Source organism: Sebastes fasciatus, chromosome 9, assembly GCF_043250625.1.
Source record: "Sebastes fasciatus isolate fSebFas1 chromosome 9, fSebFas1.pri, whole genome shotgun sequence".
NCBI lineage: Eukaryota > Metazoa > Chordata > Actinopteri > Perciformes > Sebastidae > Sebastes > Sebastes fasciatus.
The window spans coordinates 29036032-29062810 of NC_133803.1; the positions used below are offsets into that span (position 1 = coordinate 29036032).

Genomic DNA, 26779 nt, shown 5'->3' on the forward strand with positions numbered 1-26779 from the left:
AAGAAACTGCATGAAGTTGAAGAGCTCAAACAGGCCTCAGACTTCTATCTCTGCATACATGACAAGCACATTTTTTGTGTATTTTTTTTTAGCATTTAGCTGTGTGCATCAGTGACTCAGACTGGGGCTGGGGCTGTGTGTGGGTGTGGCATGGAAAAAGAAGAAAGGCACCTTCAAGAATCGAAGCATCAACGTCACTGATTCTGCACATGGAAATGGAAATGGAGTGACAAATGCTCCTCTTAGTGGCAGTGCAATTAATCCATCTGAGACCGTACCACTTCAGGCTAACCTACAAGACCCAAAGTCAGCATGAAGTTGAGGAGCTCAAATAGTCCTCAGACGACTATTTCTGCAATCATGTACATTTTTGGTGTATTTTTTTTAGCATTCAGCTGTGTGCGTCACCGTCTGTTACTTGCAGCAGAATGTATTTCATACTGTTTTCCCAAAGTTGTTTTTTTAGAACAGCATGAAAATATGATTGTATTCTTTTTTCTTTTTTTTTAAACAGCCACCTGTGTGTATATATATGTATGTATGTATGTATGTATGTATGTATGTATGTATGTATGTATGTATGTGGGTGTTTCTGCAACTAAAATCACTTTTGACTCTCCTAAATTAAAAAAAAAACAATCTCTATGAATTTTACCCATCAGAGAAAACTAAACTTATTTTAACAGATATATGATATTCTCAGTGAGTCTTTGCAGTGTGCCTGAGGATGTAAATAAGTCAATCAGACATATTGATAATGCGAGTGAATCAGCTTTGAATATATCTGATAAGAAACCATACCAAAGAAAAGGTTGATTTAATCACCAGAAGTGAATGTAATTAAATTACCAACATTTCAGCATCTTCTGACCAGTTTCCAAAAGGTCTACATATAAAGACGTAAACACAATTGCATTTAGTCGTTAAGATTTTAATCTGTAAAATGTTTATTTTTTATGTTTTTTATCACTTTGTTCTTATACTAAATGTCCTTGCCGCAACATTTCAATAACATTCGTATATATAAATAAATAAATATTTTTGAATTCATTTTCATCAAGCTTTGTGCATCATTGTAAATATTGATATCAAAATATTTTCTAAAAATAACCACCTGAACAATTTAGACAGTAACAATAGATGTCAATCTTCATACTTCCAAGAGTCAAAGTCGAAGGTGACGCCTTCAACTGTCTCTTGTTTTATACAACCAGCAGTCAAAAACTAAAACATATTCAATTTTCAGTGATAGAAAAGTAGTAAAATCTCCACATTTGTGAAGTGGCAGCCAGATCATTTTTAACTTTTTGCTTGATAAATTACTTTTGACAATCAATCATCAAAATTGACGTTATTATTATTATTATTATTATTATTAAACTCTTCAGAAATTAAAATGCAGTCCATAAAAAAGATGTGTGAAGTGATGTTGGTGGTACTACACTGTATAATACTGAAGTTAATGCATATTTTTCTCTTCTCGGCGTTGCACTTTGTAGACGGTCCCTGACCTCTCGTCTCTCAGCCGGCTGCACATTGAGACCAATATTATGTGTTATGTGTTGATTAAAATGAGGTTGTAGCTCGTTGTCTACCTCACTACGGTTAGAAAGAGCCGTTGTTTGTGTTTAACAACGTTTTGGTTATGAGTTATTGATCCAGGAAGTTTGAATCTGTCAATATCTTTCCAACTTTACCGAAGTACATCATCTAGGGGTCTCTGTACATCAGCAACGTGTGGACGGTCAGGAATGATTGGAAGAAGTGCTCTAGGAAGTAACTCGAGGGAACGAGATAATAAAAGCTTTCTTCTAGGGCCTAGGGGGGCTCCGTAGGAACTAAACCAAAAAAGGAGAAACTACACTATGTAGCCAAAGGTATGTGGACACACTTTAGTGTACATTTGATCTGGAACTGTTTTTATGTTAAACATTTCTATTTGTTGTTTTATTATTTACAAAAGGTATAGCACAACGGCAAAACTATAAAGGAACTAATTTACATATTTGGAACTATATTATCCTAGACCAGGGGTCAGCAACCTGCAGCTCTGGAGCCACATGAGGCTCTTCAGCTCCTCTCCAGTGGCTCCCTGTGGATTTATAAACATGGAAATGAATAACTGTTTTGTTTACATTTTAATTTTTATTTATCATTGTTGAAGGTTTATGGTACGACGGAGTATTAGGGCCACATTGAGGAAAAACAAAAATCTGAGATTTCAAGAATAAAGTCATAATATTATAAAGTAGTAATTTTATGTGTTATTTAATTTTTTTCTCGTAAAGTTATGACTTTATTCTCGTAATATTATGACTTTATTTGGGACATCTCAGATGTTTTTCCCTCAATGTGGCCCTAATACTCCGTAGTACATTGTCTCTTTGGCCCTCACTGCATTAGACTTATATACTATAAACTTAGACTATTAACTGTGTTACCTTCATCACAATGATCAAATGTTTTGCGGCTCCAGACAGATTTTTTGTTGTTGTTTTTTTTTTGCCTAAAATGTCTCTTTTGATAGTAAAGGATGCTGACCCCTGTCCTAGACCTTTGGATAATGTGGTACACATGGAAGATTTGGCAAATTGCACATGGAATTACATTAAGTAATCACAAAGAAGGAAAAATACATAAATAAATACATAAAAGAAATAACAATAATAATAGTAATAATAAATAAATCGTAAAAATATATATATATATATATATATGTATATATACATACATACATACACCCACATATGCAGATGCATATACTGTATATATATGTACATATATATATACATATATATATGTACATATATATATATATATATATATGCATATGCATATATATGTATGTACATATATATATATACATATATATATATATATATGTACATACATGCATACACATACATTTAAAATAATAATAAAACCATAATACATACACCGAAACATGCAAAAATAAAATAAATAAATAAAAACGTAAAGGGTTGTTGCTCATTTTGGCCTTCAAAGATATGTATTGTAAAAGTCCATACATTTTGCAATACACTACACGTTTTTTTTTAACTAACAGATATCACCATGAAACTTCCCCAGTTGATTACTTACATTAAGAGATTTTTTTTGTATTGCAAGTTTTCTGAAATGTTATCTATTAAATATAAAAATGAGGCATTATATAATGATGACTTTTGGTTAATTTAGGAGAAATCTACAGCGTTACATTATACTGTAAACATCTCACTGTGTCCCACCTGTATTTTATATCATACTTGAATGTCTGTTTACAAGTTACCAATAGTCTTATAGTGCCCCCTACTGGCACTTATAGGAACCGGCCACTGCAGACTGAGCCCAACTTTACAGTAGAAGTAGCCTGTATCAGGTGGTGTAATCAACAGGCACTCAGATCTTTATTAGTTTGGTTTATATTTTGTATTATTAATCTGCAAAGTAGCCAAAGATATCAAAATGTAGTGCAATAAAAAATTCCCTCTAAGATGTAACAAGTGGAATAGAAGTACTAAGTACAAGAACGTTAAAATGTTCCTTAAGTACATTAGAGTAAGTGTATTTTCTACCACCAGTTGTCATTTCTCTGTATCTGAAGATAGAACATAGTGATAAAATACCCCCCGGTAGAACGGCATCCATATAACCGTTCACTCATTCAAAGCATTTATGGTGAATAATAATATGCCATACTGGTAAATGTTCTGATGTGTGACCGTGTTATAGGCTAACTAAAAATAATAAAAATAGGCCCTTGCTAACCCTTTCACTTCCAAATCCTACAGCCTTGAATGAACTTTCTAATAATAAAGACATCAGTATTCGTCCAGCGGATAAGGGTGGCGCTGTAGTTGTATTATCCAAAGAAAAATACATTGAACAGCAAAACCTGTGTTGGACTTACAGTAAGCTGCTCAGCTTTGGCTCATTTCTCAAAACAGTCTTAACTTTCTCTAAACTGAAAGTGCAGCCTTCACAACTGCTTCATGGGACATTACAACTCTATTGCATGTTTGCAAAAGGTAGTAACTCACCCAAAACACTTCATTCATGCTCCTAAACCTTGTTATTGTTTCAGTAAATTGGCCACCAAAATGAAAAGTAATTTTGTCATCGTGTGAGCCGTCCTGGTCAAAATGTGGAGATGATTTTTCCCCATGACAGTCAACCCTGGAAAAGTTTCTTTATATACAAATCTCTGTTTTGTTCCACTTTTTTTTTACACTGACTGCTTATACTGTACGATACAAGAAAGTTCGTTTTTGGTCTAGCTGAATGTGTATCGCAACACTGGAGGATACACTGGTGTATCCTCGCTTATAGCTCCTCCAGCAAGCCTCCTCGCTCCTCACTCCTCGCTCCTCGATCCTCGATGTGCATTTTATGAATGTGTATCGCGCTGAGCTTTTCAGATTCCCATTTCAACAGTAGGTCAAATACAAATAATATAAATGTATATAAATGTAAGAGTTACTCAGAAAAAGGATATGCACATTTGTATGTATACAGTTAATTTATTTGTGTAGCAATGTGTTGAACAGAAATTTTGCCACAAATTGACATCCATGCCAAAAAACAACAACAACAACAACAACAACCCTGCAACAATGAACAAAAACTGCAGTAGTTCAGTTCAAAAACAACAAACTGTACCTCCTCGTCATAGATATTTATGGAATATACATGCATGTCTGACAGATTTTGATAATTGAATGGATCATTTTGCATGTGACGGCTCAAACGATGAAAGATTGTTTAGAAGTTGTGAAGAAGACGACAATTTCACTGAGAAACAACTCATCAGTTTTGATCCATGTGCAAGTGGTTATTGTACTGACTCTTTTGTACTTTACGTACTTTTTGATTGAATGAATGAAAAATTTGAATCTGTTGTCAACGACAAACTAATTGTTTAGAGATTTGAGCTGATTGTTTTGAAAAAAATAATTCTCATTTGAGAATTGAGCCAAAGCGAATGAGAAAAACTGTAAAAGAACACATGATGTTCTATTGAAATGATGATGGATTTGGTTTTCTGACGGTTGAACACCCTGTTATTGCTGCTTTTTACCTACTCCCCAAAGTGCACAAGGGGCCTAAAGATAACCCTCCTGGCCGTTCTATTATATCAGGTAATGGTACTCTCACAGAACCCACTTCTAAATATATTGATTCCTTTATTAAACCTTTGGTAAGAAAACTACCATCCTTTATTGAGGACACCACTGATGTGTGACTACGGTCCCATTTCCTTGTCTAGGGAGTCTAGGGGTCTAGGGATCTAGGGGGTCTATTGGTCTAGAGAGGTCTAGGGGTCTAGGCGGTCTAGGGGGTCTATTGGTCTAGAGGTGTAGGGGTCTAGGACAGCCATTCCCACCGGTGGGCCTCAGAGCGCCATCTAGTGGGCCGCGGAGGCAGTGGTACTAGATTATTTTTTTATTATTATTTAGCAAAGTGAACAGGTAAAACCTAAAGGAGGTAAGATGCCAGCTGCCGTAAAACCAAAGCCTATTGAAGGAGGCTGAGACACGGGCGGACAAGGGTGGACAAGGGTCTTGTATTGGGTATAACACATGCGCAGTGTAACTGGAGCTGCGGTCGTGCGTTGCGATCGGCTCAATTTCGGCGAGTGCAGAGCAGATATTACTGCGCATGTGCGCTACCCCGAAGACGCGTTGATTAAGTGTGACCCAACCTCCTTCAATAGACCTTGTGTAAAAACACCAAACATCATCAGGTAGAGACAAACGTGTTTGCCACTGTTAGTTAGCTAACGTTTCTCGGATGCAGTGACACAAAATGGATCGGTTTTTAAAGCGAAAAAGTGATGTGGGAGACAACCCTGCGCCAGTAAAAGCTCCAAAGCGTGTGGTGAATAAATATGACCCTGAATACATTACATTTGGATTCGTAATGGCAGGCAGTGATGCTGAGCCCAAGGCACCATGTGGTGAATGTGGAGAAATGTTGTGAAATGAGGCGCTAAAACCATCGAAGCTCCAGAGACACTTCAACACAAAGCACCCAGGATGCGTCGAGAAGCCAAAAGAATATTTCCTAAGGAAAAGGGACGGGCTTCAGGCACAACAGAAAGTCATCACAACATTAACAACTCAGTCAAAAGCCACTTTGAAAGCGATCTATATGGTTGCTGCTCGTGTAGCTCGTAGCAAGAAACCCTTTACGATTGCAGAGGAGCTTATTTTGCCAAGCGCTGTGGATATGTGCCGAGAGTTACTGGGGGAAGCCGCTGCAACTGTAGCCGGAACGGTCTGCAGGTCCCGACCACACTGCGTTGTGTTCTGGTGCACAATCAGACGCTGGACACTGGCATGTCTTGTTGAACTCAGGTTTATTCCTGTTTTGAGCCCAGAGAGAGCAAAATGCTGTCATATGGGTTTTATCCTCATAGAAAAACACCTCTCGCAGTCAGGTTCAGTGCAGACTCATTATAAACATGAAAATAACTCAAAACATGTAAATCAAATAAGACACAATAAAAAAAATATTTTACAGACCCCTATGGCTGTCATGAAAATTACACTGTACCACAATCACCTCACACAATATACTTAAAATGAATACTATAATTACTGAACACGGTAATGAGAGTACAACACATATACACATACCTGTTTTGAGCCCAGAGAGAGCAAAATGCTGTCATATGGGTTTTATCCTCATAGAAAAACACCTAACATGAGAAAAGGACAAGCTTACATGTGGATCCCACGGGAAGATAAAACGGCGACACCAGCACACACACATGTTTAGCTAGTTAGCTTAGCCTCTCAAAACTCACTTTACAAGTAAAAAGCACGACAGAAAATGACCCAGTTCGTCTGTCCTAATGATACTATGCAAGAGTAAACTGCTCTGTGTAATTAAATCAACATTAAAACATTAGAATTCACACTTTACATCGCGCCACTTTAGATACATACCTCTCGCAGTCAGGTTCAGTGCAGACTGGCGAGAGAGCGGAGGAGACGCAGTACGTCTGCTAACAACCACCAGAGGGCGCTGTAGCACAAACTAAAACAGTACTCCCAATACCAAGGATAAACTTAGGAACAACACAACAAGTGAGGGATTTTGGTGAAATTAATACATATTGCAATAAAACACATAACATAAGAAATAAAAATTACAAATATTATTTACTGTCACTTCTTCTATCTGTTACACAACCAAAACTCAGTCAATACCCCTCTCCAGTGACACCGTGAGCAGAAGAACTACTGACATGAGTGATGACATCGAATGCCAACTTCTGGAAGGAATAAAGGCAAGCCCAAGTGTCTCACTGAGGGGAAGCAGAATATGTATTTTGGTCATTACAGCTGACAGTGGCATAACACATATCTACATAACACATCTCTACATAACTCATCTCTACATAACACATCTCTACATAACTCATATCTACATAACTCATCTCTACATAACTCATCTCTACATAACACATCTCTACATAACTCATATCTACATAACTCATCTCTACATAACTCATCTCTACATAACACATCTCTACATAACTCATCTCTACATAACACATATCTACATAACACATCTCTACATAACTCATATCTACATAACTCATCTCTACATAACTCATCTCTACATAACACATCTCTACATAACACATCTCTACATAACACATCTCTACATAACACATCTCTACATAACTCATATCTACATAACTCATCTCTACATAACTCATCTCTACATAACACATCTCTACATAACTCATCTCTACATAACACATCTCTACATAACACATCTCTACATAACACATCTCTACATAACTCATCTCTACATAACACATCTCTACATAACACATCTCTACATAACACATCTCTACATAACTCATATCTACATAACTCATCTCTACATAACTCATCTCTACATAACACATCTCTACATAACTCATCTCTACATAACACATCTCTACATAACACATCTCTACATAACACATCTCTACATAACTCATCTCTACATAACTCATCTCTACATAACTCATCTCTACATAACACATCTCTACATAACACATCTCTACATAACACATCTCTACATAACACATCTCTACATAACACATCTCTACATAACTCATCTCTACATAACACATCTCTACATAACTCATCTCTACATAACACATCTCTACATAACACATCTCTACATAACACATCTCTACATAACACATCTCTACATAACTCATCTCTACATAACTCATCTCTACAGCCCAGTTTATTATCTGTTGTATAAACATGTTAGGTTTTTTACTCATTTATTTGGGAAGGTGGTCCTCGGAAATGTTTTGACAATCACAAGTGGGCCTTCAGTTGCAAAAGGTTGAGAACCCCTGGTCTAGGGGGTCTAGGGGATATAGGGGTCTAGGGAGTAGGGGGTCTAGGGGTATTGGGGATCTAGGGGTCTAGGGGATCTAGGGGGTCTAGGGGGTAGGGGGTCTAGAGGTATAGGGGGTCTAGGGGGTCTTAGGGTTCTAAGGGTGCTAGGGGTGTAGGGGGTCTAAGGGTGCTAGGGGTCTAGGGGGTCTAGGGGATCTAGGGGGTCTAGGGGTCTAGGAGTCTAGGGGGTCTAGGGAGGTCTAGGGTCTAGGGGTCTAGGGGGTCTAGGGGATCTAGGGGTCTAGGTGGTAGGGGGTCTAGGGGTATTGGGGATCTAGGGGTATAGGGGATATAGGGGGTCTAGGGGGTCTTAGGGGTCTTAGGGGTCTAGGAGGTCTTAGGGGTCTAGGGGTCTAAGGGTGCTAGGGGTCTAGGGGGTCTAAGGGTCTAGGGGGTCTAGGGGTCTAGGGAGGTCTATGGTCTAGGGGGTCTCCGTACTGACGGATTCGCTCTACTTCAATTTGCTTTTTAACTTCCAATTCATGTTTCATTTTGTCATGTTCAAGCTGCAACATCAGAATCTCCTTCTGTTGCTCAAAAGTTAGTCCCTGAGTCTGAAAGGACACAGCAGTAGGACTTGGAGGAGACTTCTCTTCATCTCTGGGCATAATTCCTATTTCGATTAATTTAGATTTTATAGACTCTTTTAATATTTTCTTTAATGCGCTTGTCTCCTCCAACAACCACTGAATAATGCTGCTCTTTTGTGCAGGTATCTGAATGTGATGTGTTTTGAGTGAAAACTAAAGAACAGCCAAACAAAGTCAGCCCGGCAGGTTCTGGCAGGGATGAGTCCAGGTGAAGGAGAGAGAGACCAGAGCAACGCTTGATTGGGGCTTTTATGCTCAGGGCGCACCAGCATCAGGTGCTCTGCATCACGCATCTTCTCCCTTGATACCTTCAAGGACACAGGGAAGGAATAAATGGCAAATCCACACTGGCATCTCAGTAGTGAGGCTGTCACACTATACACCCGGAGATATGACGCGTTGATGGTGCGTGACCCAGCCTCATTTTAACAGAACTTCATGGTGACTTCTGCTTTCGTTTTCTCAACAGCCAGCAGAAGGCAGAAGGAAGGACGTGAACGCACTGTTGAAGGGCGGCGAGCTAAAAAAGAACCGTCCGTTTCTTACTAACTATGAAGCTCGATATCTTTCCAGTGGTGTATTGATCCGTGGACATGATGGGTAAACTGACCGGGTTGTGTGTGTTGTTGGTGCTGAACGTCGCTGTAACCGAGGATACCGTAACTATGGTGTATTTCACGGATGGCGGAGATCTAACGTTAAAAGTGAGGCCTACTTTTCCGGGTCACATCAACATCATCGTGTGGTTATTCAACGATAATCTGCTGGCTGAGTGGGTGGAAGATGAGGGTTATTACCTCAGAATTAAAGGACGAGCAAACCTCACCACAGAGACTGGACAGCTGATCATCAACAAGATGAGCAAAGAGGACGAGGGTGTGTATTCAGTGGAGATCAACGACAGAGTCCAGAGTGAGAGCTATCAAGCTAAATTGATCAAGAAGGTCCAGAAGCCCAAAGTAGCTCTAGGGACATTGACTTGTGAACCTTATTCTGATAGTTGTAGGTTCTTCTGTGACTCAGACACCACCGAGGCTGAACCCATCACCTACAGCTGGAAGAAGGGAGATGGAGAGTGGGAGGTGTCTGGGAAGGACATCACCATCACCAACAAGGATGACTCAGGTGTGAAGACCTTCACCTGCAGGATGGAGAACCCAGTCAGCCGGGAAGAAAGTGACCCCGAACCCATCCTGCTCTACAAGAAGCCTAAGCCAGACAACAGGGGTTTAATTGTGATGGGTGTTTTTTTTGGTTTGCTCGTCTTAGCTGTGGTAGGTGTTTTTTTTGTGTGTTTTTTTGTGTGGTTTTTTGTGCGTTTTTTTGTGCGTTTTTTTTGTGTGGTTTTTTGTACTAAAGAAGATAGGCCCCTCCCAGAAGCACATGGAAATGGACAGCCAACTTCTCTCTCCTAGTGACAGTTCACCTAAGACAGCTGAGACCGTACCACTTCAGGCTAACCCACAAGATACAAAGTCAGACGCCAAAGAAACTGCATGAAGTTGAGGAGCTCAAATAGTCCTCAGACTTCTATTTCTGCATACATGACATGTACAAACATGTTAATTTTCTGTGTATTTTTTAGCAGTCAGCTGTGTGCATCATCGACTGTTACTTGCAGCAGAGGGATTTTCATAACAACAAAGTTGTTTTTTAGAACAAATTAATTGTATTTTTTATTTTTTTATTTTTTTTAAACAGCCACCTGTGTGTATAAGTATGTATGTATGTATGTGTGTATGTGTATGTATGTGGGTGTTTCTGCAACTAAAATCACTTTTGACTCTCCTAAATTAAAAAAAAAACAATCTCTATGAATTTTAACCATCAGAGAAAACTAAACTTATATTAACAGATATATGATATTCTCAGTGAGTCTTTGCAGTGTGCCTGAGGATGTAAATAAGTCAATCAGACATATTGGTAATGTGAGTGAAGCAGCTTTGAATATATCTGATAAGAAACCATACCAAAGAAAATGCTGATTTAATCACCAGAAGTGAATGTAATCAAATTACCAACATTTCAGCATCTTCTGACCAGTTTCCAAAAGGTCTACATATAAAGACGTACAGACAATTGCATTTAGTCGTTAAAATTTTTATCTGTAACATGTTTATTTCTTATAGTTTTCATTACTTTGTTCTTATACTAAATGTCCTTACCGCAACATTTCAATAACATTCATATATATAAATAAATAAATATTTTTAAATTCATTTTCATCAAGCTTTGTGCATCATTGTAAATATTGATATAAAAATATTGTCTAAAAATAACAACCTGAACAATTTAGACGGTAACCATAGATGTCAATCTTCATACTTCCAAGAGTCAAAGTCGAAGGTGACGCCTTCAACTGTCTCTTGTTTTATACAACAAGCTGTCAAAAACTAAAACATATTCAATTTTCAGTGATAGAAAAGTAGTACAATCTCCACATTTGTGAAGTGGCAGCCAGATCATTTTGTAATTTTGCTTGATAAATTACTTCTGACAATCAATCAATCAATTATCAAAATTGACGTTATTATTAAAAGGGTTATTAAACTCTCCATAAATGAAAATGCAGTCCAAAAAAAAGTCCCTAATACTCCGTCGTACATTGTCTCTTTGGCCCTCACTGCATTAGACTTATATACTATATACTTAGAGTATTAACTGTGTTACCTTCATCACAATGATCAAATGTTTTGCGGCTCCAGACAGATTTTGTTGTTTTTTTTGCCTAAAATGGCTCTTTTGATAGTAAAGGATGTTGACCCCTGTCCTAGACCTTTGGATAATGTGGTACACATGGACGATTTGGCAACTTGCACATGGAATTACATTAAGTAATCACAAATCACCACATCACATATCACCATGAAACTTCCCCAGTTGATTACTTACATTAAGAGATTGTCTTTGTATTGTAAGTTTTCTGAAATGTTATCTTTAAATATGCAAATGAGGCATTATATAATGCTGACTTTTGGGGAATTTAGGAGAAATCTACAGCGTTACATTATACTGTATACATCTCCCTGTGTCCCACCTGTATTTTATATCATACTTGAATGTCTGTTTACAAGTTACCAATAGTCTTATAGTGCCCCCTACTGGCACTTATAGGAACCTGCCACTGCAGTCTGAGCCAAACTTTACAGCAGAAGTAGCCTGTATCAGGTGGTGTAATCAACAGGCACTCAGATCTTTATTAGTTTGGTTTATATTTTGTATTATTAATCTGCAAAATTACCAAAAGTATCAAATATAGTGCAGTAATTTCCCTCTAAGATGTAACAAGTGGGATAGAAGTAGAATGGAAATACTACAAGTACGTTAAAACTTTACTTAAGTACACTAGAGTAAGTGTATTTTCTACCACCGGTCGTCATTTCTCTGTATCTGAAGATAGATCATAGTGATAAAATACCCCCCGGTAGAACGGCATCCATATAACCGTTCACTCATTCAAAGCATTTATGGTGAATAATAATATGCCATACTGGTAAATGTTCTGATGTGTGACCGTGTTACAGGCTAACTAAAAATAATAAAAATAGGCCCTTGCTAACCCTTTCACTTCCAAATCCTACAGTATTTATCTAACAAAGAGCACTTAGCCTTGAATGAACTTTCTAATAATAAAGACATCAGTATTCGTCCAGTGGATAAGGGTGGCGCTGTAGTTGTATTATCCAAAGAAAAATACACTGAACAGCAAAACCTGTGTTGGACTTACAGTAAGCTGCTCAGCTTTGGCTCATTTCTCAAAACAGTCTTAACTTTCTCTAAACTGAAAGTGCAGCCTTCACAGCTGCTTCATGGGACATTACAACTCTATTGCATGTTTGCAAAAGGTAGTAACTCACCCAAAACACTTCATTCATGCTCCTAAACCTTGTTATTGTTTCAGTAAATTGGCCACCAAAATGAAAAGTAATTTTGTCATCGTGTGAGCCGTCCTGGTCAAAATGTGTAGATGATTTTTCCCCATGACAGTCAACCCTGGAAATGTTTCTTTATATACAAATCTCTGTTTTGTTCTACTTTTTATTGACACTGACTGCTTATACTGTACGATACAAGAAAGTCAGTTTTGTCTAGCTGAATGTGTAGTCAGTAGGTCACATACAAATAATATAAATGTATATAAATGTAAGAGTTACTCAGAAAAAGGATATGCACATTTGTATGTATACAGTTAATTTATTCATGTAGCAATGTGTTGAACAGAAATTTTGCCACAAATTCACATCCATCCCAAAAAACAAAAACAACAACAACAACAACAACAACAACAACAACAACAACAACCCTGCAACAATGAAAAAAACCTGCAGTAGTTCAGTTCAAAAACAACAAACTGTACCTCCTCGTCATAGATATTTATGGAATATACATGCATGTCTGACAGATTTTGATAATTGAATGGATCATTTTGCATGTGACGGCTCAAACGATGAAAGATTGTTTAGAAGTTGTGAAGAAGACGACAATTTCACTGAGAAACAACTCATCAGTTTTGATCCATGTGCAAGTGGTTATTGTACTGACTCTTTTGTACACATGTGCCAAAACACGTGCTTGAATGAATACAAAATTTTAATCTGTTGTGAACGACAAACTAATTGTTTAGAGATTTGAGCTCATTGTTTTGAAAAAAAAAGATTCTCATTTGAGATTTGAGCCAAAGTTTGATGTTCTATTGGAAGAGGCGCTTGATGAGGGTTGTATCAATGATAATGAATTTGGTTTTCTAACAGTTGAACACCCTGTTATTGCTGCTTTTTACCTACTCCCCAAAGTGCACAAGGGGCCTAAAGATAACCCTCCTGGCCGTTCTATTATATCAGGTAATGGTACTCTCACAGAACCCACTTCTAAATATATTGATTCCTTTTTTAAACCTTTGGTAAGAAAACTACCATCCTTTATTGAGCACACCACTGATGTGTGACTCCGGTCCCATTTCCTTGTCTAGGGGGTCTAGGGTCTAGGGGTCTAGGGGACTAGGGGGTCTAGGGGTCTAGGGGGTCTAGGGGTCTAGGGGGTCTAGGGGTCTAGGGGACTAGGGGGTCTAGGGGTCTAGGGGGTCTAGGGGTCTAGGCGGTCTAGGGGGTCTAGGGGTCTAGGGGACTAGGGGGTCTAGGGGTCTAGGCGGTCTAGGCGGTCTAGGCGGTCTAGCCAGTCTAGGGGTCTAGGGGACTAGGAGGTCTAGGGGTCTAGGCGGTCTAGGCGGTCTAGGCGGTCTAGCCAGTCTAGGGGTCTAGTGGTCTAGGGGATCTAGGGGTCTAGGGGGTCTAGGGGTCTACGGGTCTAGGGGTTCTAAGGGTCTAGGGGTCTAGGGGTCTAGGGAGTCTAGGGGTCTAGGGGGTCTAGGGGGTCTCCGTGCTGACGGATTCGCTCTACTTCAATTTGCTTTTTAACTTCCAATTCATGTTTCATTTTGTCATGATCAAGCTGCAACATCAGAATCTTCTGTTGCTCAAAAGTTAGTCCCTGAGTCTGAAAGGACACAGCAGTAGGACTTGGAGGAGACTTCTCTTCATCTCCCGGCATTTCGATTAATTTAGATTTTATAGACTCTTTTAATATTTTCTTTATTGCGCTTGTCTCCTCCAACAACCACTGAATAATGCTGCTCTTTTGTGCAGGTATCTGAATGTGATGTGTTTTGAGTGAAAACTAAAGAAAAGCCAAACAAAGTCAGCCCGGCAGGTTCTGGCAGGGATGAGTCCAGGTGAAGGAGAGAGAGAGACCAGAGCAACGCTTGATTGGGGCTTTTATGCTCAGGGCGCACCAGCATCAGGTGCTCTGCATCACGCATCTTCTCCCTTGATACCTTCAAGGACACAGGGAAGGAATAAATGGCAAATCCACACTGGCATCTCAGTAGTGAGGCTGTCACACTATACACCCGGAGATATGACGCGTTGATGCGTGACCCAGCCTCATTTTAACAGAACTTCATGGTGACTTCTGTTTTCGTTTCCTCAAAAGCCAGCAGAAGGCAGAAGGAAGGACGTGAACGCACTGCTGAAGGGCGGCGAGCTAAACAAGAACCGTCGTTTCTTACTGACTATTAAGATTGATATTCTCCCCGTCGTGAATTGATCCGTGGACATGATGGGTAAACTGACCGGGTTGTGTGTGTTGTTGATGGCGGTGCTGAACGTCGCTGTAACCGAGGATACCGTAACTAAGATGTACTTCGAGGATGGCGACAGTCTAACGTTAGAAGTGAGGCCTGCTTATACGACTCCCATCATTAACATCTTGTGGAAGTTCAACGGTAATCTGCTGGCTGAGTGGGTAAAAGATCTGGTTCCTCTGGGTTATTACCCCAGAATTGAAGGACGAGCAAACCTCACCATAGAGACTGGACAGCTGATCATCAACAACATGAGCAAAAACGACGAGGGTGTGTATTCAGTGGGGATCAACGACAGAGTCCAGAGTGAGAGCTATCACGCTAAATTTATCAAGAAGGTCCAGAAGCCCAAAGTAGTGGTGAGACCATTGATTTGTGGAGCTGATTTTGAGAGTTGTAAGTTCTCCTGTGACTCAGACACCACCGAGGCTGAACCCATCACCTACAGCTGGAAGATGGGAGGTGGAGAGTGGAAGGTGTTGGGGAAGGACATCAACATCACCAGCACCAAGGACTCAGGTGTGAAAACCTTCACCTGTAGGATGAAGAACCCAGTCAGCCAGGAAGAAAGTGACCCAGAACCCAACCCGCTCTACAAGGAGCCTACTGAGCCAGACAACTGATGCAATTGAGGGAATTGTGGTGTTTTGCTCGTCTTAGCTGTGGCTGGGGTTGGTTTGGCATGGATAATGAAGAAAGGCCCCTTCAAGAACTGAGGCATCAACATCACTGATTCTGCACATGGAAATGGAGATGTACAGCCTACTGCTCATCGTAGTGACAGTGCAATATATGAGAACGTACCACTTCAGAATAACCCCTAAGACACAAAGTCAGACGCCAAAGAAACTGCATGAAGTTGAGTAGCTCAAATAGTCCTCAGACTTCTATTTCTGCATACATGACATGTACAAACATGTTCATTTTTTGTGTATTTTTTAGCAGTCAGCTGTGTGCATCATCGACTGTTACTTGCAGCAGAGGGATTTTCATAACAACAAAGTTGTTTTTTAGAACAGCATGCAGTGTGCCTGAGGATGTAAATAAGTCAATATGATTCTCCAACATTTCAGCATTTTCTGACCAGTTTCCAAAAAGTCTACATGTAAAGACGTACACACAATTGCATTTAGTCGTTAAGATTTTAATCTGTAACATGTTTATTTTTTATGTTTTGTATCACTTTGTTCTTATACTAAATGTCCTTACTGCAACATTTCAATAACATTCGTATATATAAATAAATAAATATTTTTAAATTCATTTTCATCAAGCTTTGTGCATTATTGTAAATATTGATATAAAGATATTTTCTAAAAATAACAACCTGAACATTTAGACAGTAACCATAGACGTCAATCTTCATACTTCCAAGAGTCAAAGTCGAAAGTGACGCCTTCAACTGTCTCTTGTTTTATACAACCAGCAGTCAAAAACTAAAACATATTCAATTTACAGTGATAGAAAAGTAGTTAAATCTCCACATTTGTGAAGTGGCAGCCAGATCATTTTGTAATTTTTGCTTGATAAATTACTTCTGACAATCAATCAATTATCAAAATTGACGTTGTTATTAAAAGGGTTATTAAACTCTCCATAAATGATAATGCAGTCCAAAAAAAAGCTCTTAAAGTTCTTTTGTAGAGAAGACATCAGGATATCATATTGGATCTGTTTTTATATTTAGCTTTTTATTCTTATGATAAACACTGTCAGGTAGTTGGTTGTTAATTTCTATAAATTTATTTTTCTGTCAGTGCCATAATATAATGGGAGTTTGTCTTTTTTGTCTTGAACTTAATAAATTCAAAAGTACTTTTAATAACATGTGCAAACCTTGGTAACAAGTGCAAGTTATTCACATCAAAACGATTCACAAAAGACCTGGGCACCAGACAACACGCCATCTTTGATCATAGACAAACGATATCCCTCCATATTTCATTTTTTCTGCCTCTGATTGCTGACGTACGGAGCCGCCATAGACCCCTAGGAGAAAACTTTTATTATCTCTCGAGTTAGTATCTCGTTCCCTCGAGTTAGGTATCTCGTTCCCTCGAGTTAGTATCTCGTTCCCTCGAGTTAGTATCTCGTTCCCTCGAGTTAGTATCTCGTTCCTTCGAGTTAGTATCTCGTTCCCTCGAGTTAGTACCTCGTTCCTTCGAGTTAGTATCTCGTTCCCTCGAGTTAGTACCTCGTTCCCTCGAGTTAGTATCTCGTTCCCTCAAGTTAGTATCTCGTTCCCTCGAGTTAGGACCTCGTTCCCTCTAGTTAGTATCTCGTTCCCTCGAGTTAGTATCTCGTTCCCTCGAGTTAGTAACTCGTTCCCTCGAGTTAGTATCTCGTTCCCTCGAGTTAGTATCTCGTTCCCTCGAGTTACTTCCTAGAGCACTTCTTCCAATCATTCCTGACTGTCCACACGTTGCTGATCTACGGAGACCCCTAGATGATGTACTTCGATAAAGTTGGAAAGATATTGACAGATTCAAACTTCCTGGATCAATAACTCATAACCAAAACGTTGTTAAAACACAAACAACGGCTCTTTCTAACCGTAGTGAGGTAGACAACGAGCTACAACCTCATTTTAATCAACACATGACACATGATATTGGTCTCTATGGGTCTATCCCATTTGTGCTTTTATACGGCTTGACTCCTCTCCTCGACTCCTCTCCTCGCGTCTTAGTCCCACCCACGGGAGATGCGAGCGGAGGAGGCGAGGAAAAGACTCGAGGAGAGAGGAAACGAGGAAATATGTTTTTAGAGACATGAGACGTCCTTTCCTCTGAAGCGTCACTTGAAGCGACGTCCGTTTCTGATGACAGCAGCAGCTGATCACAGCTGGATCAGCTGTCAGTCGACTTTAACAGCTGTTTATGTCTGAACTGATCTAATACTAATAAAGAAACAGAGTTATCAGAGCAGCAGTGTTTCCTCTCTGTAGCCTGTTACCTGTTGAACAAACACCTGCACATGAATAACAGCTGCAGTCTGTATTTATACTGTGGACTGAGTCCTGCTTAGAGGACCAGGAACCATCTCTACTGGCACAATATCTTTGTATTATTTATTCATTATTAGCGTCTGTAGTTATTGATATTCTGACAGTAGAAGTTATGTATTAGGCTGAATGTTTGAGGGAAGAGTGAAATGATGTAACTCATATCAAACCCGACACTCAGGAATGATCAGCCTCATGTGACTGAATGGAAATGAGGATAAATGATGTAAAAGGTGTAAAAAACAAACCCTCCTTCTCTCTCTGACTTTAACTGTATCCATAATAAAAGTGAATGGGGGAAATAACAGATGATCAAAAGAAAACTCTTTCTAATAAATGAAGAAAGTTATTTTAAGTAGGTTTGTTGTCAGGTATTATGAACCCCTCTCAGTGTCAGACTCCTTCAGTGACGGTGTGTGAAGCAGAGATCCTGCAGGTCCTCCTGCTGCTGGAACACTTCACCATCAACATGGTCCGTCTGTTGTTCACACCTACAGTTAACACTGATTATAACTAGACGGTGAATCAGAAGACAACTAAAATATAAATCTTTTAATCTGTGATCTGTCTTCACTCCGGTATGAAACTGCAGTGATGTTGATGTATCAGATCAGTCTGATCGGCGCAGCGTTCAATCAATAACTGATATCCAGTAAGGGGGCGTGTCGGTCGGTGATAAACTTCCGTGGAGGAAACACTGGAGGATACACTGGTGTATCCTCGCTTATAGCTCCTCCAGCAAGCCTCCTCGCTCCTCACTCCTCGCTCCTCGATCCTCGATGTGCATTTTATGAATTGGGACGTCCTTCAAGATGGAGGACTGAGATCGATTTCCGGGTCACAGCCGGAGGATCGAGGAGCTGGGAGACGAGGAGGCGAAAAATGATGAAATGAGAAGCACCTTATGTGCAGCCGGCTGAGAGACCGTCAGGGACCGTCAACAAAGTGCAAAGCCGAAAAGAGAAAAATATTCATTAACTTCAGTATTATACAGTGTAGTATTTACTGGAAATAACATACGATATAGCCAAGAGCCAGCTGTCACCTTATTATGGTTTTACTATATTATCCTAGACCAGGGGTCAGCCACCTGCAGCTCTGGAGCCACATGAGGCTCTTTAGCTCCTCTCCAGTGGCTCCCTGTGGATTTATAAACATGGAAATGAATAACTGTTTTTTGTTTATATTTTCATTATTATTTATCATTGATGAAGGTCTATGGTACGACGGAGTATTAGGGCCACATTGAGGGAAAAAAAAGATTTCAAGAATAAAGTCATAATATTATAAAGTAGTAATTTTATGTGTTATTTAATTTATTTCTCGTCAAGTTATGACTTTATTCTGTAAATCTCAGATGTTTTTCCCTCAATGTGACCCTAATATTCTGTCGTACATTTGCTCTTTGGCCCTCACTGCATTAAACTTATATAATATATACTAGACTATAAACTGTGTAAACGTCATCACAATGATCAAATGTTTTGTGGCTATAAAAATATTTTCTAAAAATAACCACCTGAACAATTTAGACAGTAACCATAGATGTCAATCTTCATACTTCCAAGAGTCAAAGTCGAAGGTGATGCCTTCAACTGTCTCTTGTTTTATACAACCAGCAGTCAAAAACTAAAACATATTCAATTTACAGTGATAGAAAAGTAGTAAAATCTCCACATTTGTGAAGTGGCAGCCAGATCATTTTGTAATTCTGCTTGATAAATTACTTCTGACAACCAATCAATTATCAAAATTGACGTTATTATTAAAAGGGTTATTAAACTCTCCATAAATGATAATGCAGTCCAAAAAAAAGTTCTTAAAGTTCTTTTGTAGAGAAGACATCAGGATATCATATTGGATCCGTTTTTATAATTAGCTTTTTATTCTTATGATAAACACTGTCAGGTAGTTGGTTGTTAATTTCTATACATTTGTTTTTCTGTCAGTGCTATAATATAATTGGAGTTTGTCTTTTTTGTCTTTAACAGTACTTTTAATAACATGTGTAAACCTTGGTAACAAGTGCAAGTTATTCACATCAAAACGATTCACAAAAGACCTGGTCACCAGACAACACGCCATCTTTGATCATAGACAAACGATATCCCTCCATATTTCATTTTTCTGCCTCTGATTACTGACGTACGGAGCCGCCCTAGACCCCTAGGAGAAAATGTTTATTATCTCTCGAGTTAGTATCTCGTTCCCTCGAGTTAGGTATCTCGTTCCCTCGAGTTAGTAACTCGTTCCCTTGAGTTACTATCTCGTTCCCTCGAGTTAGGTATCTCGTTCCCTCGAGTTAGTAACTCGTTCCCTCGAGTTACTATCTCGTTCCCTCGAGTTAGGTATCTCGTTCCCTCGAGTTAGGTATCTCGTTCCCTCGAGTTAGTAACTCGTTCCCTCGAGTTACTATCTCGTTCCCTCGAGTTAGGTATCTCGTTCCCTCTCTCGTGTCTGCCTGGTGCGGTTGTAACCAAAATGTTGTTAAAACACAAACAACGGCTCTTTCTAACCGTAGTGAGGTAGACAACGAGCTACAACCTCATTTTAATCAACACATAACACAAAATATTGGTCTCTATGTGCAGCCGGCTGAGAGACCGTCAGGGACCGTCTTCAAAGTGCAACGCCGAAAAGAGAAAAATATTCAATAACTTCAGTATTATACAGTGTAGTACCACCAAAATCACTTCACACATTAATGATCTCTTCCTGATTATACTTATTAAACTCATTAAGACATGTTGGTGGCACTACACTTTATAAAAGTGAAGTTATTGAATATTTTTCCCATTAAAAAGTCACCAAATTAAGCAAAAGCCTATTTTTCCAAACTAAGTGTCATAGTACAACTATGAGGAGACCATTGATGTGTGAAGTAATTTTGCTGGTACTACACTGTATAATACTGAAGTTAATGAATATTATTCTCTTTTCAGCGTTGCACTTTGTACACTGTAAAAAAAAAAAAGCTAGCAGAACTCAAAATTGTAAGGTAACAAACTTCAGCAGAGTTTTAAGTTGGGCAATTAAACATAACATTTTAAGTTTTGCTTTTGAGTTTGCTCAACTTTCAATTCTCATTTCTGTTAACTCAACTCAAGTTGCAGTAACTTATAATTTCATATTGTAACAACTTTGAATCCTTACTTCTGTTAACTCAACTCAAGTTGTAGTAACTTAAACCTGTACATAGTACCCACTTAATTTCAGTTGAGTTAATTTAGTGGAATAGGTTAGAGTAACTTCAAATTGTGCACTGCAACAGTTAAGGTAAGTCAAATATATAAATTAGGACCAATAACTACCCATCAAATGTATAAATAATTACAGATGCAACATCTACCTTCAAAACTTATTTTTTTAATCATTAAAAGACAGCCTATCCAATCCTTTAGAACAAGGCCAAGTAACTGCTGAGACCCACAACTGTCCCAGTCTTAGCACTTAAATAACATGAAGCACTTAAGTTGTGTTTTAACATTATATACTAGTATGAATCACATATTGAACACCATAATACAATGAGGTAGCAGTTGTGAGCTTAGCAAGATAAAGTTAAAAGGGAAAAGTCAGCACTTCGACAGTGAGACTACTAAAAACAGTACACTCGTCTACGTAAGGGATAATGTACAGCGAGCCGGTCATTGTTGTGAAAGGAACGTTGAGCGGCATCGCACTGAAGGGGATTCTTTCACAACAATGACCCACTAGCTGTACATTATCCCGCTTATTACACGGTTACTTACTGAAGAAATCAATAATTTGACACAAAACGGACTGTCAGTCTAACATCAGAGCTGCGCCCATAGCAACGGTCTGCTATAAAGAAATAACAGACCGCAGAACGCCGTGATTGACCAATCAGAATCGAGTATTCAACAACGCCGTGTAATAAACCATGATAAAATACAAAACATAAGAAGATTCAGAGTTACCACAAGAAGTAGCTCATGGGTTGAAATGGAACTCCAAACAGAACAATTGTGATCCAGAACTGTCAATCTAATAAAACTGTTTAACAATAAAATACCAAGGTAGCCCAATTGTGTGTGTCATCAATTTACACACTATTCAATCTTGACATAAGTAACGTGGTTAACAATATCCAGTAAGGTGCAGGATAAATGTATAGGATAAAAGCATTCAGGCACGTCGGAGCGCAAGAGATGGGCAGGTAGGGAGACATAGAAGAGGAGTTAGAGGTAGATAAGAGTTTGTGAGTTGCAGAGAGACAGTTATCGTGTTGGCTGGACAGAAGGGGAGAGTTTTAGAGGTCAGAATTTGAGTGAGATTGGGAGAATATGCAAATTAAGTAAGAAAGTTAGACAAGATAAGGTGACCGATTGAGAGAGGAAAGAAGATGGCGAGAGAAATGGAGAAACAGGAAAAGGGAGAGGAGAGGTGGAGAGAGTGAACTTAAAAGCAGAAGAGGTAGAGGGGGATCCATCTCAGGCAACGGAGATTTACATCATTCTACAAGGGGCAACAGGAACCTCTGCAATTCAAAACTGTCCCAGACCCAACATTATCAGCTAGCTCGGTGGATTCACTGAAGGAGTTTGTTTTTGAAGGATCGGACCCTTGCAGAGAGATCAGTTCCAAGTTCCATGAAAACTTTCTGAATGGTTTCGAATGTGTACCTCAGTTCTTTTGGGTACTGGAGGTTTAAAGCGTAGATCAGCCCAAAGAGGTAAGCAAAAGCCGTTGGCAGGTCAGGGAGATCCTGGAGGACAATGTCTTCTTCTACCACAACAGCAACATTAATGACTGTTGCAGGAGCTGAACTGTCATCATCCTCCAACACAGTGAGGATACCCACGATGAGGCCCTTCGTCTGCTCCTCTTCTGGGTCAGTGGCCTTGTGATGACAGACAGAAAATGAGTGAAGATACTGTCTCATATAAAACTAGACAACCTAAGGAATCATCTTAGGGTTAAATATTTCCATCTCATACCCCGCAACCAAAAAATTAACCCCCATATACATGAAAGAAATGACATCAAGTAATAGCCAGCAAAGTACAACTCTTGAAGACGCTGTGGGCATTGGGACAGATAAAGAAAACAAGGAGGACACTGGGATGGATAGACTAGAATGGGACAAAATGGCAGAGAGGCAAAGGTTGAAGTCAAAGAGTCTATTTTTAATAACAGAATAATAATAAATATTTACTTTTTCTACTAATAACCACTCACCAGACAGTTCCTGAACAGCTTCTCATGACTGTCACGGAGATACAAGGTGAGGCCCTTCAAGGCTGCAGTGTGTCGATGTACTGTGATGTCAGATGTCTGAAACATAAAGGGTTGGAAGAAAAATTACACCAAGATGTAACTAACATGAAGAAAGCTAAGAACAAACATGGAAACATGCTTCACAGTTTGTGTTAAAGCTGCATTTATTTTTTTTATTTATTTTGCCCACTTAGGTGCAGGACTCAACAGACTGAAACAATCACACACTTGATATATTATGGCCTTATAAGGTTGATTATGTGGCAAACAGCTGTCCTCTTCCACATCCAGCAAATACCTGTTGAATGAAAGTCTAAGATTTACTCCTTTTAACTGATATAAATAGCTGGGTTTTTAACTGTTAGATGTTCCACTTTCTTCACCACCTTGTCGCTATCTTTGTCTGTCCCTTAGGTAGTGTACAGTGGGGTTATTCTGATGGTTTGTCACTATGAGCAACACCTTAAATTTGACCCATTGTTTATTTAAAAATATTGATTAGTGCAGCTTTATAAAAAAAATCAAAATCCTTTTTATACATTTATTTCCATAATGTCAAGAATAATGAGATTATTAAGTCTAAAAATTCACCTCTTCATCCAGTCTGTTAAGGAGTTGATCCATCTCAGGCGGGAAAGCTGTCCGCCTAGCCCGATAGAGTTTAAGGAGCCTAGGAGTGTGCTGATTAATGGCTGCTCCGAAGTTGTCTATTAGGTCCTTGTTGGTGATCCGAAGAAACTCTTCCCTGATCTGTTGAAGAACAGAACAGCAAACGTAAATGTCAAATACAAAGTCAATACAATTTCAACATCATCCTCATGTTAAAATATGTATTTTATTAACCCTCATCCTGGGGACCACAAGAATAATCTACTGTAAGAAACAACCATCATAGCACCATGTTAACTTATGCCATCTCAAAACATTATTGTGTGTAATTAATGTCATCTGAAGGATGACATTAATTACACTAATAATAAATTAGGACCCATGGCAAACATTTGATTTATCTATTATATTTTACCTATTTTAACTGCATAGGCTGCAATTGGGTGCTTTTGGTGGGACCCCCAGGACCCCAATACATTGGTATTTTTAAAAATCACTAATTAAAACAGAAAACAATGATATGAAGTCATAAGGAACAAATTGATTGACAAAGTGATGAAAAATTTAAATGATAGAACAAAGCATGTGAGATATGACAAAAAGTATACCTTTGGGGTCTGCCAGTACCCCAGTTGGTAGGATGAGGGTTAACGGAAGTAAACAACTTCAGATTCTTATTTTGCAAAGACTAAATCTGAAACACAACATAATATATTCTTTGCTCAGCTGCTTACCTCTGCCTCGTAAAACAGAGCAGGCCACCGCTCCTGAACCTCTGACACCATAGGCACTAGCTCCACAATCTCCTTGCGCCTCAGGGAGAATGTCACCTCCATCTGTTGCTTTATGAGTGCAACATTCTTATTCCTCTTCTTTAACTCCTCAACCAGAGCTAGTCTTTCCTCCTCCAGCGAGTCATCAGTATGGGTATGTGGGTGGTCAGGAACATAGTTAATCTCCCCTCGCTTTGCTCTCTTCAAAGAAGGACCTGCACCATCATCTTCACCGCTTCTTCTCCGGTTAATGCTGACCTCAATGCAGCCTGCGTTACGTAGCTTGGACCTGTAATTACCAAGTTTGTATTTTATGCTCATTTTCCATCCATCATACCCCGTTACACTGCCCGGTTCTTGAAGACAGGGGTGCCTACTGACGAGAGCAGAAGCAACAGACTCAATCTATGAAGAGTAATCAGTATACTCACCATTCTGCGTCCCTTCAATGCAGCAGGCACACTTTTGGGGTCACCAGTATCTTCCCTCCCACTGTGTATGCAGTCAATGGATGATGGTTGTTGAGAGCCTCAGGATCGAAAATCTCAGTGTCTGCATAGATGTTCTCCACAAGCTTGAAAGACCTAAAATGCAAAAGGACATCATCCAAAGAAGGTGTTTTGATGTCAGTTACTTTCTCCACATGTAACACTGGCTTGAAAAGACTTTGGTTATCAAATTGACATGCCGTCATCTGCTGGTGTTTTGTGGACAGCATGAGAAGCACATTTTTTGCTCAGTCTTATTGAAAAAAGTGTGTTTTCACTCAAACCTCATTGTCCATAATTCCACCAATGGACCAAAGCAGCAACATCCGGAAAGGTTTCTGTGACTGCATTCATTTCAATCTGAAAGACAAAGGTGACAATTTGCTGGAAATTAGCAAAGCAGGCAGTGGTAGAATAATTAATGATGTGGTTAATGTCGCTCAAACAGGTTCTTAATAAGTTTTAAACATATCAATTTAATGTAATTGTAAACAGTAGACTGCTCTCTGGAATTGACAGTATTTTGACAAATTTAATACAATATTCTGTCCCATTCATTTTGAGTTATGAAGTTATAATTTTTAGAATAGCTTATGCGAAGAGTCTGCACATGGCTCTCCACTCCTCCACTCCGACCTCACAAGCACACATGGAGGTGCAGAGCCGAAATGGCGGTGGCTATCCGGGCTAACGGTGCTAACAGAGCTAATAGAGCTAATAGAGCTAATTGTGGGGCACACCGTAAAAACAAGGCCGACGGACGCTCACCGACGGCCCCAAACTGTCCGTCGGTCGACCATCGGCCCGTTGTGTCAGTGCATCTGAGGCAATAGTGCTGAGAGAGCTAACAGTGTTAACCGGAGGGGGACGGAAGACGGGCGGACGGACTTGACTGTGGCCGCTACGGGCGACGGGCCTTTGTCCTTGAGGAGGTCTAAACTCTCCTAGTGGCTTTCTAGTTAAGACACGAAGCCTTCAGTTAACTAACGGACACTTTAGTTGAAACAGCAACACTACCGTTACAACCGTTACTCACCAACACCGGCTAGAAGTCACCACAATGTCCCGTTAGCATTAACAGCTTAACGGTTAGCGCAGTTTAGCCGTTGACATGTGGACGCAGCTAACTACCCCTCTAGCTGTAATACTGTACCGACACGTTACCGTAACGTTACAACACATTAATACCATTCAGACTAACCAGTCAGAAACATCGTCCTCTCTGTTTGAAAGCTTCTGGTCCATACAAGCCTCGCTAGCATCAGCTAGTTGCTAGCTGTCCTTAACTAAGCTAACGTTACTAGTGTTTACGTTAACTGTTGTCATGGTAATATCTACCGTATCTGTTAATGTATCACACCATATAACTCTGAATACAAATATGACACAATTTCAACTATATCAAACGAAAAATAAGTTAATCGTACCTGTGTGGAGTCAGCCTGGAGCTCCGGTGCAGACAGACCAGGGGGCGGAGTACTTCAAACTTCAACTCTGAAAGTTGTCTTTCCCTCCATTCAC

At 39.4% G+C, this 26779-nt stretch overlaps 3 protein-coding genes and 2 long non-coding RNA genes across 13 annotated transcripts in view; 3 read left to right on the forward strand and 2 right to left on the reverse strand.

Annotated features, from left to right (window-relative positions):
- LOC141774452 (uncharacterized) overlaps positions 1-26779 on the reverse strand; it is a 393135-nt gene that overhangs the window by 79086 nt on the left and 287270 nt on the right. The window lies entirely within an intron of this gene.
- LOC141774437 (uncharacterized) lies at positions 111-16404 on the forward strand. Its single transcript, XR_012595345.1, has 3 exons — positions 111-442; positions 10631-10888; positions 16180-16404. It is a non-coding gene; the product is annotated as an uncharacterized LOC141774437 (long non-coding RNA).
- LOC141774431 (CD48 antigen-like) lies at positions 9117-10624 on the forward strand. The gene has a single exon (XM_074647098.1). It carries the CDS (start codon positions 9598-9600, stop codon positions 10417-10419), a length of 822 nt encoding a protein of 273 aa, XP_074503199.1. The 5' UTR covers positions 9117-9597; the 3' UTR covers positions 10420-10624.
- Positions 14977-16159, forward strand: LOC141774434 (SLAM family member 9-like). The gene has a single exon (XM_074647101.1). The coding sequence runs from the start codon at positions 15116-15118 to the stop codon at positions 15764-15766; it is 651 nt and encodes a 216-aa protein (XP_074503202.1). The 5' UTR covers positions 14977-15115; the 3' UTR covers positions 15767-16159.
- On the reverse strand, positions 21577-26738 carry LOC141774421 (uncharacterized). Of its 9 annotated transcripts, XM_074647090.1 has the most exons (7): positions 26686-26738; positions 25543-25618; positions 25202-25354; positions 24732-25059; positions 23980-24138; positions 23350-23445; positions 21577-23011 (listed from the first exon to the last, which is right to left on the reverse strand). In XM_074647090.1, the coding sequence occupies exons 4-7, from the start codon at positions 24831-24833 to the stop codon at positions 22700-22702; spliced, it is 669 nt and encodes a 222-aa protein (XP_074503191.1). In that variant the 5' UTR covers positions 24834-25059; positions 25202-25354; positions 25543-25618; positions 26686-26738; the 3' UTR covers positions 21577-22699. The 9 variants fall into 9 exon arrangements, 8 of the variants coding, with proteins under 8 accessions (XP_074503191.1, XP_074503184.1, XP_074503187.1 ...); XM_074647083.1 differs by having other exon boundaries at positions 24732-25354; XM_074647086.1 differs by having other exon boundaries at positions 24732-25354; positions 25543-25642; positions 26686-26714.